This window comes from Mustelus asterias, chromosome 12 (genome assembly GCF_964213995.1).
Source record: "Mustelus asterias chromosome 12, sMusAst1.hap1.1, whole genome shotgun sequence".
Lineage (NCBI taxonomy): Eukaryota > Metazoa > Chordata > Chondrichthyes > Carcharhiniformes > Triakidae > Mustelus > Mustelus asterias.
Window position 1 is genome coordinate 3,739,507 of NC_135812.1, and position 15,909 is coordinate 3,755,415.

At 46.8% G+C, this 15,909-nt stretch overlaps 1 protein-coding gene across 2 annotated transcripts in view; it reads left to right on the forward strand.

The window, feature by feature from the left end:
* The window catches only part of LOC144501179 (transient receptor potential cation channel subfamily V member 3-like), a 47,764-nt gene that overhangs the window by 11,175 nt on the left and 20,680 nt on the right, over positions 1–15,909 (forward strand). The window contains exons 5-11 of one of the 2 annotated variants that reach the window (XM_078224598.1): positions 15–86; positions 2,216–2,278; positions 4,231–4,281; positions 6,107–6,240; positions 9,680–9,859; positions 11,031–11,174; positions 13,900–14,189. In XM_078224598.1, the coding sequence (XP_078080724.1) occupies positions 15–86; positions 2,216–2,278; positions 4,231–4,281; positions 6,107–6,240; positions 9,680–9,859; positions 11,031–11,174; positions 13,900–14,189 (934 nt within the window). The remainder of the gene's footprint in view (positions 1–14; positions 87–2,215; positions 2,279–4,230; positions 4,282–6,106; positions 6,241–9,679; positions 9,860–11,030; positions 11,175–13,899; positions 14,190–15,909) is intronic. The other variant, XM_078224599.1, reaches the window with a different exon arrangement.

Genomic DNA, 15,909 nt, shown 5'->3' on the forward strand with positions numbered 1-15,909 from the left:
ATTCTGTGCAACAGTGAGTATTTTAACAGCGAGGATACCATTGATGGATGCTTCAATCACCAGATGGATCAGGGTAGAGTGAACAGGTACGCGATTCGATTCATTAATGTAATTCGATCAGGTGTAAAATGTAACATATCCAGGGGTGATTATTGAGCAATCAGGTCCTTTCAGATCCAGCACACAGACTACTGTTTATCAGAGACCCGACTTATCCATCATTTGCACAAAGAGGATTGGGGAGTTTTATTCTAAAACTAGCTGGAGGTGCAATACCGCTGGGTTTTTGTGAAACTGAAAATCTTTCTGGCAATTTGTCAATAACATGGGGTGGGAGGTTTAGGGGGGATTTGAGGAAAGACTTTTTTACTCAGAGGGTGGTGATGGTAGCACAGTGGTTAGCACTGCTGCTTCACAGCTCCAGGGACCTGGGTTCGAATCCCGGCTCGGGTTGCTGTCTGTGTGGAGTTTGCACATTCTCCCTGTGTCTGCGTGGGTTTCCTCCGGGTGCTCCGGTTTCCTCCCACAGTCCAAAGATGTGCGAGCTAGATTGATTGGCCATTCTAAATTGCCCCTTAGTGTCCCGGGATGCATAGGTTAGAGGGGTTAGTGGATGGATATGTGGATAGGGCCTGGGTGGGATTGTGGTCGGTGCAGACTCGATGGGCCGAATGGCCTCTTTCTGCACTGTAGGATTCTATGATGGTCTGGAATGCGCTGCCTGGGAGGGTGGTGGAGGCGGGATGCCTCACATCCTTTAAAAAGTACCTGGACAAGTACTTGGCACATTATAACATTCATGGAAGGCGATGGCCTAGTGGTATTATTGCTATTTTTTATTAATCCAGAAACTCAGCTAATGTTCTGAGGACTGAGGTTCGAATCCTGCAGCAGCAGATGGTGAAATCTGAATTCAATTTTGGGCGGCACGATAGCACAGTGGTTAGCACTGCTGCGTCACAGCTCCAGGGACCTGGGTTCGATTCCCGGCTTGGGTCACTGTCTGTGTGGAGTTTGCACATTCTCCTCGTATCTGCGTGGGTTTCCTCCGGGTGCTCCGGTTTCCTCCCACAGTCCAAAGATGTGCGGGTTAGGTTTATTGGCCATGCTAAAATTGCCCCTTAGTGTCCTGAGATGCGTAGATTAGAGGGATTAGTGGGTGAATATGGGGGTAGGGTAGGGCCTGGGTGGGATTGTGGTCGGTGCAGACTCGATGGGCCAGATGGCCTCTTTCTGTGCTGTAGGGTTTCAAAGATTTCTAAGACATCAGTGTGGCCACCTGTCCAGGTAGAATTCTTAGTCCCATCTCTACAATTACAATCCTTCACTTACTCTCTTTCTCTACCTCTAATCCCAGTGTATTTTTCCCCCTGGCCTGTCCAATCTTCAATGTTCCAATCTCTCACGGGTTCGATTCCCAGCTTGGGTCACTGTCTGTGCGGAGTCTGCACATTCTCCCCGTGTCTGCGTGGGTTTCCTCCAGGTGCTCCAGTTTCCTCCCACAGTCCAAAGATGTGCAGGTTAGGTGGATTGGCCATGCTGAATAGCCCCTTAGTGTCAGGAGGACTAACTCGGGTAAATGCATGGGGTTACGGGGATTGGGCTTAGTTGAGATCGTTGTTGTTGCAGGCTCGATGGACTGAATGGCTTCATTCTGCACTACAGGGATTCTTAAAGTTTTTAAAGTTTATCTATTCGTGTCACAAGTGGGCTTACATTAACACTGCAATGAAGTTACTGTGAAAAGCCCCTAGTCACCACACTCTGGCGCCTGTTTGGGTACACTGAGGGAGAATTTAGCACGGCCAATGCACCCTAACCAGCACGTCTTTCCGACAGTGGGAGGAAACTGGAGCACCCGGAGGAAACCCACGCAGACACGGGGAGAATGTGCAAACTCCCACACAGACAGTGACCCGAGCTGGGAATTGAACCCGGGTCCCTGGTGCCGTGAGGCAGCAGCGCTAACCACTGTGCCACCCTGCCGCCCTCCCTATGATTCCAATCCAAACCTAGGTGTATTTTTCACTAGAATACGCAATGGATTCTGTTGTGCTGTGTTAATTTTTACTATAAAAGGCATTTGTGATGAAGAAAATAACAAACCTTGTTTACTGTCGATAAACAATGATGAAGATCTCACCAGTGGCAGGACTCTCTGTATACCACCAAACAGAGCCGTGCTCATCTTCCCTTGTTCCATTTCATTTCATAGTTCGGCTAAACTCTCTGAAGAAGTGAAAGTGGTGAAAGATAATTGTGCTGCACTCACAGTCAGGTATTTGTATAATTTCCAAGACGTAAGATTTGTAAGGAAGGACATGATCGCACTGGAGGGGATGCAGAGGAGATTCACCAGGATGCTGCCTGGGATGGAACATTGAAGTTATGAAGAGAGGTTGGATAGGCTTGGGTTGTTTTCTCTGGAGCAGAGGAGACTGAGGGGTGACCCGATTGAGGTGTTCAAGATGATGAGGGACACGGACAGGGTGGATAGGGAGCAGCTGTTCCCCTTAGTTGAAGGGTCAGTCACAGGGGGACACAAATTAAAAGTGAGGGATGGGAGGTTTGGGGGGGAATTTGAGGAAAGACTTTTTTACCCAGAGGGTGGTGATAGTCTGGAATGCGCTGCCTGGGAGGGTGGTGGAGGCGGGATACCTCACATCCTTTAAAAAGTACCTGGACGAGTACTTGGCACATCATAACATTCAGGGCTGTGGGCCAAGTGCTGGCAAGTGGGATTAGGAGGGCAGGTCAGGGCCTTTCAAGCGCCGGTGCAGACTTGATGGGCCGAAGGGCCTCTTCTGCACTGTAGTATTCTGTGATTCTGTGAACCCCTGCACCTGTATGATTGTAGTTACCTATCGAGGTACATTATAGCTGCTGGATTCTGTTTGTTAGTTTCTACGGTCTTGGATATTGGATTCACTGGAATCACGTAACCACCCCGTGTACGTTGGAGCCCCAACCCTAACCCCACCCCCCGAAGAATTTAGAAGAATGAGAGGTGATCTCATTGACACAGACAGGATTCTTAAGGGGCTCGACAGGGTAAATCTGAGAGGATGTTTCCCCTCATGGCAGAGTCTAGGACCAGAGGGCACAGTCTCAGAATAAAGCGGCGCCAATCTAAGACTGAGATGAGGAGGAATTTCTTCTTTCAGCGGGTTGCGAGTCTTTGGAATTCCTTGCTGCAGAGAGCTGTGGGGGCAGAGCCCTTGGCCGGAACTCAGCCGCCCGGAATGAGGCGGGAAAGGCTCGCAGGACGGAAATCTCCATTGGCTTCGGGCGGGATTTTACAATCTCGCTCAAGCGAGGTCATAAAATCCCGTCCCTTGTGTATATTTAACACTGAGATGGGTTTTTGATCAGTGAGGGAATCGAGGGTTACAGGGAAAGGGCAGGAAAGTGGACAGGAGGAATGTCGGATCAGCCATGATCCTATTGAATGGCAGAGCAGGCTGGAGGGGCTGAATGGCCGAGTCCCTGTTCCAATTTCTTCTGGGTTTTCTGATTCAGTTGCTGTCGCCGGGACTGGACAGTGCTGCCACTGATTCAGTCACTGCCCTTTAGTAACTAGCTGCTCCCCTCTGCATCGCACATACTGTCCCTCCCAACACAGCTGAACATTGCTGAATAAGCAACGTTTCTGCTTAAAGCTCACTCCCAAAGCTGAGAGGGCATCAGTCCAATTCCCTTACTCTGCCACCTTGAACTGAGAGGCTTGTCAGGCCAACTCAGAGGGCAGGTAAGAGTCGTAACCACATTACTGTGAGTCTCCTGCGGCCTAGTGTTACAGGTCACTCAACTGGTAAAGCACAAACCCTGGAGCGATGGTCTGGGATTCCTGGCTCGAATCCCACCGTGGTAGATAGTTTCAATTTTAAAAAATCACCCTCCGGCAGGCACGGAGCTGAAAATTTACCATGGGCCTGGAGTCACGTGTAAGCCAAACCAGGAAAGGACAGCAAATTTCCTAGCGAACCAGATGGATTTTTATGACAATCAGTGATCATTGTCATGGTGACCATCACTGAGACTATATTCCATCAGCTACCATGTTGGGATTTGAACCCATGTTGCCAGGACATCAGCCTGGATCTCTAGTCCAACGACATTACCTCCCCTCCACCGTCTCCCCAAGTCTGATCTTTAATCCGTGTATCAGTCTGTGGAAAAACATTTAAACTCTCATTTCTAATTTGTCACCCTGTTACCCTCGTTGAGCAGCCATAAGACTAGGTTTCCTGTCGAGCAGGGCAACACAACAGATGGATCCAGGTAAGAAGCTTCCTCCTTCCTTTGGTATTGTTGTTAGTGAAGGTAAACATCTTGGGCCCTCATGTTTCTTAGGAGGGAAGACCAGAATGGAATGAAAGAAAGGAATCGCATTTACATGTCGCCTTTCACAACCCAAAGTGCTTTACACCAAATTAACACTCTCGAAGAATAGTCACTATCGTAACAGAGAAACTTGGGGCTTCAACTTACATATAGCAAGGTCTCACAAGAAGCCATGTGATTAAAGATCAGATAAATGTTGGCCAGGGCACTGAGGAGAACTCCCCTGCTCCTCCTCCAATAGCAGCTGTCGCCAACTGAGAGAACCAGACAGGACTTTGGTTTAATATCACATTTGGAGACCGGCACCTCTGACAAGGCAGCACTCCCTCAGTACTGCCACCAAGAGTATCCGCTTGGGCTACGTGTTCAAACCTCTGGAGGGGGTCTATCAAGCCCCGGCTCAGAATATCAAATAGCCTGATGGTGATGGCGGAAAAGACAAACTCAGCGGGAAAATACTTTGTCCCCGTGGTATCAGGAGTTCACAGTGGGAGAATTTCCTTTTCAATTCATTTTTATGGGATATGGGCGTCACTGGCTGGGCCAACAATTACTGCCCGACCCTAACTGCCCTTCATTTCAGAGGGCATTTGAGAGTCAACCACATTGCTGTGGCTCTGGAGTCACATGTAGGCCAGACCGGGTAAGGACGGCAGGTTTCCTTCCCTAAAGGACATTAGTGAACCAGATGGGTTTTTCCGACAATCAACAATGCTTTCTTGCACCAAATTCTTGCTGCATTTACGCTGACAGGATCTTACAACCATCTGGCAATCCTTGTGGTTATATTCCCAGGAGCCTCTAGTGCAATTGGAAGAACCCAAGAAAGCAAAATGCTGTGGATACTGGAGATCTGTAACCAAAGGAGAAAGTTCTGAAGAAGAGTGACATTGGACTCAAAATGTTAACTCTTGTTCCTCTCTCCACAGACGCTGCCAGATCCGCCGAGTTTTTCCAGCACTTTTCTTGAACACACAAATTGGGGACTGCCAGCCTGGTGCCACTACCATTACCATCACCATCACCATCACCACTACCATCACCATCACCATCACCATCACCACTACCATCACCATCACCACCACCATCACCATCACCATCACCATCACCATCAGGCTATTCGATATTCTGAGCCGGGGCTTGATTTGATTTGATTTGATTTATTATTGTCACATGTATTAGTATACAGTGAAAAGTATTGTTTCTTGCACGCTATATAGACATAGACAAAGTATACTATTCATACAGAAGGAAAGGAGAGAGTGCAGAATGTAGTGTTACAGTCATAGCTAGGGTGTCGAGAAAGATCAACTTAATGTGAGGTAGGTCCATTCAAAAGTCTGACAGCAGCAGGGAAGAAGCTGTTCTTGAGTTGGTTGGTACGTGACCTCAGACTTTTGCATCTTTTTCCCGAGGGAAGAAGGTGGAAGAGAGAATGTCCGGGGTGCGTGGAGTCCTTATTTATGCTGGCTGCTTTTCTGAGGCAGCAGGAAGTGTAGACAGAGTCAATGGATGGGAGGCTGGTTTGAGCGATGGACTGGACTTCGTTCACGACCCTTTGTAGTTTCTTGTGGTCGTGGACAGAGCAGAAGCCATACCAAGCTGTGATACAACCAGAACCCACACCTTACTGATGTGTGGAACAATGCTGCTCGGAGTGATTGCTGGAAGGGTCAGGTAGTTGGCGGGGGAGGGGGCAGTTAGCAAATAGCAAAACTACTAAGACATTGATGGAAAACTGAACTTGTCTTCTCCTGTCAAGATATCAACACGACTATAAAACATACAGGATTCAGCTATTTGATGCCATATTCGAAGGAGATCTATATACCATCGACACTCTACTTCAAAAGATTGAGGAGTCGAATGGTTGTCTCTCTCACCAAAAGTTAAAAGGTAAAGTTGATGGAGAAGTTGTGTTTTTGAAACATCCACAATCCCGTCTCTCAGAAACTTCTTCAAAACTTTACATTTGCCGATTTTTATTGAAGTGCGGTGACTCGCTAATTGTACAAACTCCCCAGTTACCAAACAAGCTGACAGAAAGCAAAGAGTGGGGGTAAATGGGTGTTCTTCTGGTTGGCGATCAGTGACTAGGGTGTGCCTCAGGGAGGTTATGTTGAAGCTGTATAAGGTGCTGGTGAGGCCACACCTGGAGTACTGTGTACAGTTTTGTGCAGAGGAGATTCACTAGGTTAATTCTGGAGTTGAGAGGGTTGGCTTATGAGGAGAGACTGAGTAGACTGGGGCTATACTCATTGGAATTTAGAATGAAGGGGGGATCTTATAGAAACATATAAAATTATGAAGGGAATAGATAAGCTAGAAGCAGGGAGGTTGTTTCCACTGGCAGGTGAAACTAGAACTAGGAGGCATGGCCTCAAAATAAGTGGGAGCGGATTTAGGACTGAATTATGGAGGAACTTCTTCACCCAGAATCTATAAGATCTCCCCTCATTCTTCTGAATTCCAGTGAGTATCGTCCCAGTCTACTCAGTCTCTCCTGATAAGCCAACCCTCTCAACTCTGGAATCAACCTAGTGAATCTCCTCTGCACCCCCTCCAGTGCCAGTATATCCTTTCTCAAGTAAGGAGACCAAAACTGTACACAGTACTCCAGGTGTGGCCTCACCAGCACCTTATACAGCTGCAACATAACCTCACTTTTTAAACTCCATCCCTCTAGCAATGAAGGACAAAATTCCATTTACCTTCTTAATTACCTACTACACCTGCAAACCAACTCCTTGAGATTCCTGCACAAGGACACCCAGGTCCCTCTGCACAGCAGCATGCTGCAATTTTTTACCATTTAAATAATAATCCATTTTGCTGTTATTCCTACCAAAATGGATGACCTCACATTTACCAACATTGTACTCCATCTGCCAGACCCTCGTCCACTCACTTAGATTATCTATATCCCTTTGCAGACTTTCAGCGTCCTCTAAACACTTTGCTCTGCCACTCATCTTAGTGTCATCTGCGAATTTTGACACACTACACTTGGTCCCCAACTCCAAATCATCTATGTAAATCATAAACAAATGCGGTCCCAACACTGATCCCTGAGGCACACCACCAGTCACTGATCGCCAACCAGAAAACCACCCATTTACCCCCACTCTTTGCTTTCTGTTAGTTAACCAATCCTCTATCCATGCTAATATATTACCCGTAACACCGTGCACCTTTATCTTATGTAGCAGTCTTTGGTGCGGCACCTTGTCAAATGCCTTCTGGAAATCCAGATACACCACATCCACAGGTTCCCCATTGTCCACTGCACATGGAATGTTCTCAAAGAATTCCACCAAATTAGTCAAACATGACCTGCCCTTCATGAACCCATGCTGCATCTTACCAATGAGACAATTTATATCCAGGTGTCTCGCTATTTCTTCCTTGATGATAGATTCAAGCATTTTCCCCACTACAGAAGTTAAGCTAACCGGCCTATAGTTACCTGCCTTTTGTCTACCTCCTTTTTTAAACAGTGGCGTCACATTTGCTGTTTTCCAATCTGCAGGAACCACCCCAGAGTCCAGCGAATTTTGGTAAATTACCACTAGTGCATTTGCTATTTCCCCCACCATCTCTTTTAGCACCCTGGGATGCATTCCATCAGGACCAGGAGACTTGTCTACCTTTAGCCCCATTAGCTTGCCCAACACTACCTCTTTCGTGATAATGATAGTTTCTAGGTTCTCACCTGCCATAGCTTTCCTGTCATCAATTCTTGGCATGTTATTTGTATCTTCCACTGTGAAGACCAACACAAAATACCTGTTCAATGCCTCAGCCTTTTTCTCATTTCCAGTTATTACATCCCCCTTCTCACCCTCTAAAGGACCAATGTTTACTTTAGCCTCTCTTTTTCATTTTATATATTTGTAGAAACTTTTGCTATCTGTTTTTATATTCTGAGCTAGTTTATTCTCATAATCCATCTTACTTTTCTTTATAGCTTTTTTCATGGCTTTCTATTGACCTTTAAAGATTTCCCAATCCTCTAGGTTCCCACTAATCTTTGCCACTTTGTATGCATTTTCTTTCAATTTGATACCATCCTTTATTTCCTTAGATATCCATGGTTGATTATCTCTTTTTCTACAGTCCTTCCTTATCACTGGTATATACTTTTGCTGAGCACTGTGAAAGATCGCTTTGAAAGTCCTCCACTGTTCCTCAATTGTCCCACCATAAAGTCTTTGCCCCCAGTTTACCTTAGCCAACTCCTCCCTCATCCCATTGTAGTCTCCTTTGTTTAAGCACAAGACACTGGTTTTGGATTTTACCTTCTCACGCTCCATCTGTATTTTAAATTCAACCATACTGTGATCGCTTCTTCCGAGAGGATTCCTAACTGTGAGTTCATTAATTATTCCTGTCTCATTACACAGGACCAGATCTAGGATAGCTTGCTCCCTTGTCGGTTCCATTACATACTGTTCAAGGAAGCTATCGCAGATACATTCTATGAACTCCTCCTCAAGGCTGCCTTGACCAACCTGATTTGACCAATTGATATGTGGATTAAAATCCCCCATGATAATTGCTGTACCGTTTTTACATGCATCAGTTATTTCTTTGTTTATTTCTCGCCCCACCATGATGTCATTATTCAGTGGCCTATAGACTTACACCTATCAGTGACATTGTCTCCTTATTATTTCTCATTTCCACCCAAATGAATTCAACCTTTTTCTCCATAGAACCAATATCATCTCGCATTACTGTCCTGATATCATTCTTAAATATCAGAGCTACACCACCTCCCTTACCTCCCTGTCTGTCCTTCCGAACAGTCTGATACCCCTGGATATTTAACTCCCAGTCGTGACCATCCTGCAACCAGGTCTCTGTAATGGCCACCAAATCAAACTCATTCGCAATGATTTGTGCCGTCAACTCATTGACCTTGTTTCGAATTTCAAAACATGAAATTATTGAGACAATTATCACCTGAGTTGAGGCTTTGGGGAACTTTCTGTCATGTTTGGGTTTGCGGTGGTGGGGAATGTTGGATTATCAATGCAGTTTTGCAGTCACTGCTGGAAAATTTGTGAGAAAAATGATTGAATCCAGGCGGCTGGACTCGCAAAAGCCGCAGGGAGACGGTCGGGTTGGTATCTGGGACGGATGATATAAAAGAGGTTCAAAGGGTCTCTTTGTGGTCTGGCCCGGTGCGTCTGCAACTGAGTGCTCAGCCGCTTTGCTCTTGGGAAGTCACTCAGTTAATTAGCAGGATGTTGCCTCTGGGATTGGGGTTGGATGGATGCTGGTTGGACAGGGTATGTGGATTCCCTCACTCCAATGCTTTCTCATGCCACAGATCCAAACACTGGCCAAACCTGTCTGATAAAAGCCTTGCTAAAAATAACCAACAAAACTGAGGAACTAGCCCAAGACATTAAGATGGTGGAAATTGTCAAGAAGTTAATTTCCTTTTCAAAGAAGACAGGAGACCTGAAAGCCTTCATCAACGCAGCATACACCGACAAGATTTACAGAGGTGTGAAAGTGTGCGGGATAGTTCCTTTTCATCGCTTTCTGAGAAGAATACACACACACACCCGCGCACACACACACTCTCTCGCACACACACTCTCGCACACGCACACTCTCGCGCACACACACACTCTCTCTCGCACACAACACACTCTCTCTCGCGCACAACACACTCTCTCTCGCACACAACACTCTCTCGCACACAACACACTCTCTCGCACACACACACTCTCTCACGCACACACACACTCTCACACACACACTCTCTCGCACACACACTCTCTCGCACACACACTCTCTCGCGCGCACACACACTCTCTCGCACACACACTCTCTCGCACACACTCTCTCTCTCTCTCACACACACACTCTCTCACACACACTCTCTCTCGCACACACACACTCTCTTGCACACACACACTCTCTCTCACACACTCTCACACACTCTCTCACACACACTCGTTCTCACACACACTCTCTCACACACACACTCTCTCTCACACACTCTCTCTCGCTCTCACACTCTCTCTCGCTCTCACACACACACTCGCTCTCATACACACACTCGCTCTCACACACACATTCGCTCTCACACACACTCTCTCAGACACACTCTCTCTCTCTCACACACGCACACTCTCTCACACACGCACACTCTCTCACACACGCACTCTCTCACACACGCACTCACACACACACACTCACACACACATACACACTCCACACACACACACACTCACACACACACTCACATACACACACACTCTCACACATACACACACACTCTCACACATACACACACACTCTCACACACACACACACACACACTCACACACACATACACACTCATACTCACACACATACACACATACTCACACACATACACATACACACTCACACTCACATACACACTCACACACCCACACTCACTCACACACAAACACACACACACCCACACTCATACTCACTCACACACAAACACACACACACCCACATACACACACGCCCACACTCACACAAACACTCACACACCCACACTCATACTCACTCACACACAAACACTCACACACCCACACTCATACTCACTCACACACAAACACTCACACACCCACCCGCCCCACAACATGTAGGCTACGTAGGGTTCAGTGTAATCCGTGGTGTGCCCCTGTTTCCAGGGCAGACGAGTCTTCATATCGCTGTGGAGAGAAGGAGGTGCGACCTGGTCAAATTCCTGGTGGAAAACGGCGCCGCTGTTGACGCCATGGCCAAAGGCAGCTTCTTCCGCAACAAGAAACACAAACAGTGCTCCTTCTACTTCGGTGAGTTTAAAACAGTAACATCAGAACTGCAACAAGCACACAGCCTGATGGACATAGACAGACAGAGACAGACAACAGATAAACACACACACACACACACCCCGATAGACAGACAGAGATAGATCCACACACACACGCACGCAGATACACACACAGATGGACAGACACAGATAAATACACACACACACACACACACAAATAGACAGATGCAGACACACACACATAGAGATACACAGACAGACAACAGAACACACACACACCGATAGACAGACAGAGATAGATCCACACACACACGCACACAGATACACACACAGATGGACAGACACAGATAAATACACACACACAGAGACACACACACACCGATAGACAGACAGAGATAGATGCGCACACAGACACACACATGGGACATATTCATGTAAATTGAGTCTGTGTCTTATAAGTTCTGTTTGTGAACAGAATTCCCACTCACCTGAAGAAGGGGCTCAGAGCCTCGAAAGCTTGTGTGGCTTTTGCTACCAAATAAACCTGTTGGACTTTAACCTGGTGTTGTTAAACTTCTTACTACGACACATACAAACACAGACTAACATGCAAAGACCAACACACAGCAGCTCACCACCACCTTTTCAAGGACAATTACATGTTGGACAATAAATGCTCAGCACAGACAGACACCCAGAGATAGATCGATACACACAGGCATACACTGGAGCAGATCCCCAGCAAGGCTGCTGTCCACAACAGATATCTGAACAGATAAACAAACTGGTGAGGTGACAATGGACAGACTGGTGAGAAACGGATAAATGGACACTGTGGTGAAGCTTTGTCACTTTAACTTCCCTTTGTGCAGCTGACTGTACGATTGGGAACTGGGAGAAGGGAGACGCAGACACAGACACAGACACAGACACAGACACAGACACACACCTCTCACAACTCATCGAAAATCAAGAGTAACTTTCAATTGACATTGCTCCCTCCCCCCTGTGTCTCACCGGGAAAATGCTTCAAGTAACAGAGACTAGAAAGACACTGAGTTTTCACCCGTCTCTGTACTTGGTTAGACTCCAGCTGGTGAATTGACGTCATGAGATCCAGGGTGAGGTATCTAATTGGATACAAAATTGGCTTGATGACAAGACAGAGGGTGGTTGTAGAGGGTTGTTTTTCAAACTGGAGGCCTGTGACCAGCGGTGTGCCTCAGGAATCGGTGCTGGGTCCACTGTTATTTGTCATTTATATTAATGATTTGGATGAGAATATAGGAGGCATGGTTAGTACGTTTGCAGATGACACCAAGATTGGTGGCATAGTGGACAGTGAAGAAGGTTATCTCGGATTGCAAAGGGATCTTGATCAATTGGGCCAGTGGGCTGATGAATGGCAGATGGAGTTTAATTTAGATAAATACGAGGTGATTGATGCACCATCAATCGAGCAAAGACTAGTTTGTACACAAGAACAAATAGGCTTTTATTAGCAAAAGACTTGGAGCACACCCATGCCGGTGAACTGGTCCAGACTGAGGCAGGGGGGTGGGGAGCAGTCGCCTTTATACCTGGACCGGGGGGGGAGGAGTCTCGGGTAGGGCCGACAGGGATGTGTCCAGGCATGTCACATATACAGGTAATAAGCTAACAGTGTTTACCACAGTGATGCATTTTGGTAGATCGAACCAGGGCAGGACTTACTCAGTTAATGGTAGGACGTTGGGGAGAGTTATAGAATAAAGAGATCCAGGGATACAGGTTCATAGCTCCTTGAAAGTGCAGCCACAGATGGACAGGGTGGTGAAGAAGGCATTCGGCATGCTTGATTTCATTAGTCAGAACATTGAATACAGGAGTTGGAATTTCTTGTTGAAGTTGTACAAGACATTGGTAAGGCCACACTTGGCATAATGTACAGTTCTGGTCATCCTATTATAGAAAGTATATTGTTAAACTAGGAAGAGTGCAGAAAAGATTTACTAGGATGCGACCAGGACTTGATGGTTTGAGTTATAAGGATAGGCTGGATATACCGGGACTTTTTTCCCTGAAGCAGAGGAGGCTTAGAGGTGATCCTATAAGAGGTCTATAAAATAGTGAGGGGCATTGATAAGGTAGATAGTAAAGAACAGGCGCCGGAGTGTGGTAACTAGGGGATTTTCACAGTAACTTCATTACAGTGTGAATGTAAACCTGCTTGTGACTAATAAATAAACTTTTTTTACAAAGATAGGGGAGTCTAAAACTAGAGGGCATAGGTTTAAGGTGAGAGGGGAGAGATACAAAAGTGTCCAGAGGGGCAATTTTTTCACACAGAGGGTGGTGAGTGTCTGGAACAAGCTGCCAGAGGTAGTAGTAGAGGCGGGTCCAATTTTGTCTTTTAAGAAGCATTTAGACAGTTACATGGGTAAGATGGGTACAGAGGGATATGGGCCAAATGTGGGAAATTGGGACTAGCTTAATAGTAAAAACTGGGTCAAGTTGGGCCGAAGGGCCTGTTTCGATGCTGTAAACCTCTCTGACTCTATGACTCTGTCACTTTAGGGGGTGGGGAGTGGTGGGGGTGGGGTGAGGAGGTGGGATGAGGGGGTGGGGTGAGGGGGTGGGGTGAAGGGATGGTGGGGGAGGGGGTACAGAGAGTTCATGTTGACAGTGACTAAATTTATGATGTTGTGCTATTCGATCCCCTCCCCCACCCACCCTCAACCCTCACCCCCAAACACCGGGCACAGGGGGGTTCCCGCTCAGCCTGGCCGCCTGCACCAACCAGCTGGACATTGTGACCTTCCTGATGGACCATGGCGCTGACCCGCGGGCACAGGACCGGGCGGGGAACACGGTACTACACGCGCTGGTGTCCATCGCTTATGACACAACGGATTCGCGGAGCTTTTTGACGGAGATGTATGACTTTATCCTGATGAAGAGCACAGACATGGAGCCCAGCGCCAACCTGGAGACAATCACCAACCACGAGGGTCTGACCCCACTGCGCCTGGCCGCTCACACTGGCAAGATCGGGGTACGTCCGAAACCACCTGGCTCTCCTTCGGGGTGGGGTATCACTGGCAGAGGTTGGCAGGTAAACTGCCAGCTATAATTACCTTTCAGGAAGTGGAGGTGGGACCAGGTCACTGTACAATCGAGTGCCCACTCCAGACTAAACCCTGCTGATGTGGGTCCGGAGTCACAGACAGAGCCAGGCCGGGTAAGGGTGGCAGCTTTCCTCCCTTCAAGAACAATTAGTGAATCACACAACACCAGGTAAAAGCCCAACAGGTTTATTTGGAATCACGAGCTTTCGGAGTGCTGCTCCTTCACGCCCTGTTTGTGAACCCAACTCTCCACACACCTGTTGAAGGAGCAGCGCTCCGAAAGCTCGTGATTCCAAATAAACCTGTTGGACTTGAACCTGGTGTTGTGAGACTTCTTACTGTGCCCACCCCAGTCCAACGCCGGCATCTCCACATCATTAGTGAGTCAGATGGACTTTACGTCAATCCCACAGCTTTTCATCGCCTTTTTACTGAGATCGACACATTACTTCTAAATTTTTAAAAATGAATTGAAATTCTCCACTTCCTGGGAGGGATTTGATCTCAAATTTGACTAAATTATAATTCCCTGAACGCCAGTTCAGGAACAGCATCACTACACAATCATCCCTCACGCAACTAAACAATCCTTTCATTTTATTTCATTTTTAACTGTTCTCCACCTCTTATTTCTTTATTGTTTTTCTTTATTTCTCTTTGCCTCCCACTCTTTCCCTCTTTATCTCCCCTTTCCTTACCTTTTCTCCCCCTTTGCTTCCCCTTCCCCCCCTTTTTCCCAATTTTACCTCTCTCCTACCCATCTCTCCCCCTCCCCCCACATCATCCGTCACAGTTTATCCTCTGATTTCAGCTTCTCTGCCGTTCGGCCATTCACACCTTCTATTCTCTCTATGGGCTGCCATTAGCAGTCTTTCCCCCTGGTTTCTGTGGCTATGACTCGTCTTTCATTCCCTCCCCCTGCAGTATAAATATCTCCCACTTTCTCTGCCTTTTAGCTTTGACAAAGGGTTATCTGGACTCAAAACGTCAGCTCTTTTCTCTCCTTAGAGATGCTGCCAGACCTGCTGAGATTTTCCAGCATTTTCTCTTTTGGTTTCAGATTACAGCTTCCGCAGTCATTTGCTTTTATCCAGTATGTTACTAAACAATCCTGCTCCCCACAAATCCCCCCAGTCCATCATTAGGTAAATCCAAGACATGTTCCTGAGAATGGGGGACCTTGCAGATCTGAAAAACAGGTCATTTGGACCCTGGTCTTATTGTAGTCGGTTACTGTGGTTGCAGGTACTTTGAGAGGGTCAGAACTAGAGGAATTTCCTAGAAATGTCCTTTCCTCCATAGAGGTTTTTTGTGTTTTCCCAGTCTTTCGTGTCTTTTCCCAAGTTTCCTCATCTTGCCCTGAATTTCCTGTTCTTTCAGTTTCTTGATCTTCTCCCACATTTTCCTGTGGTTTCCCTCATAATCCTGAGTTTTCCTGTTATTTCCAAGTTTCCTCATCTTCTCCTGAGTTTTTCCTGTTATTTCCAAGCTTCCTGATCTTCCCCTGAGTTTTTCCTGTTATTTCCAAGTTTCCTGATCTTCTCCTGAGTTGTTCCTGTTATTTCCAAGCTTCCTGATCTTCTCCTGAGTTTTTCCTGTTATTTCCAAGCTTCCTGATCTCCTCCTGAGTTTTCCCTGTTATTTCCA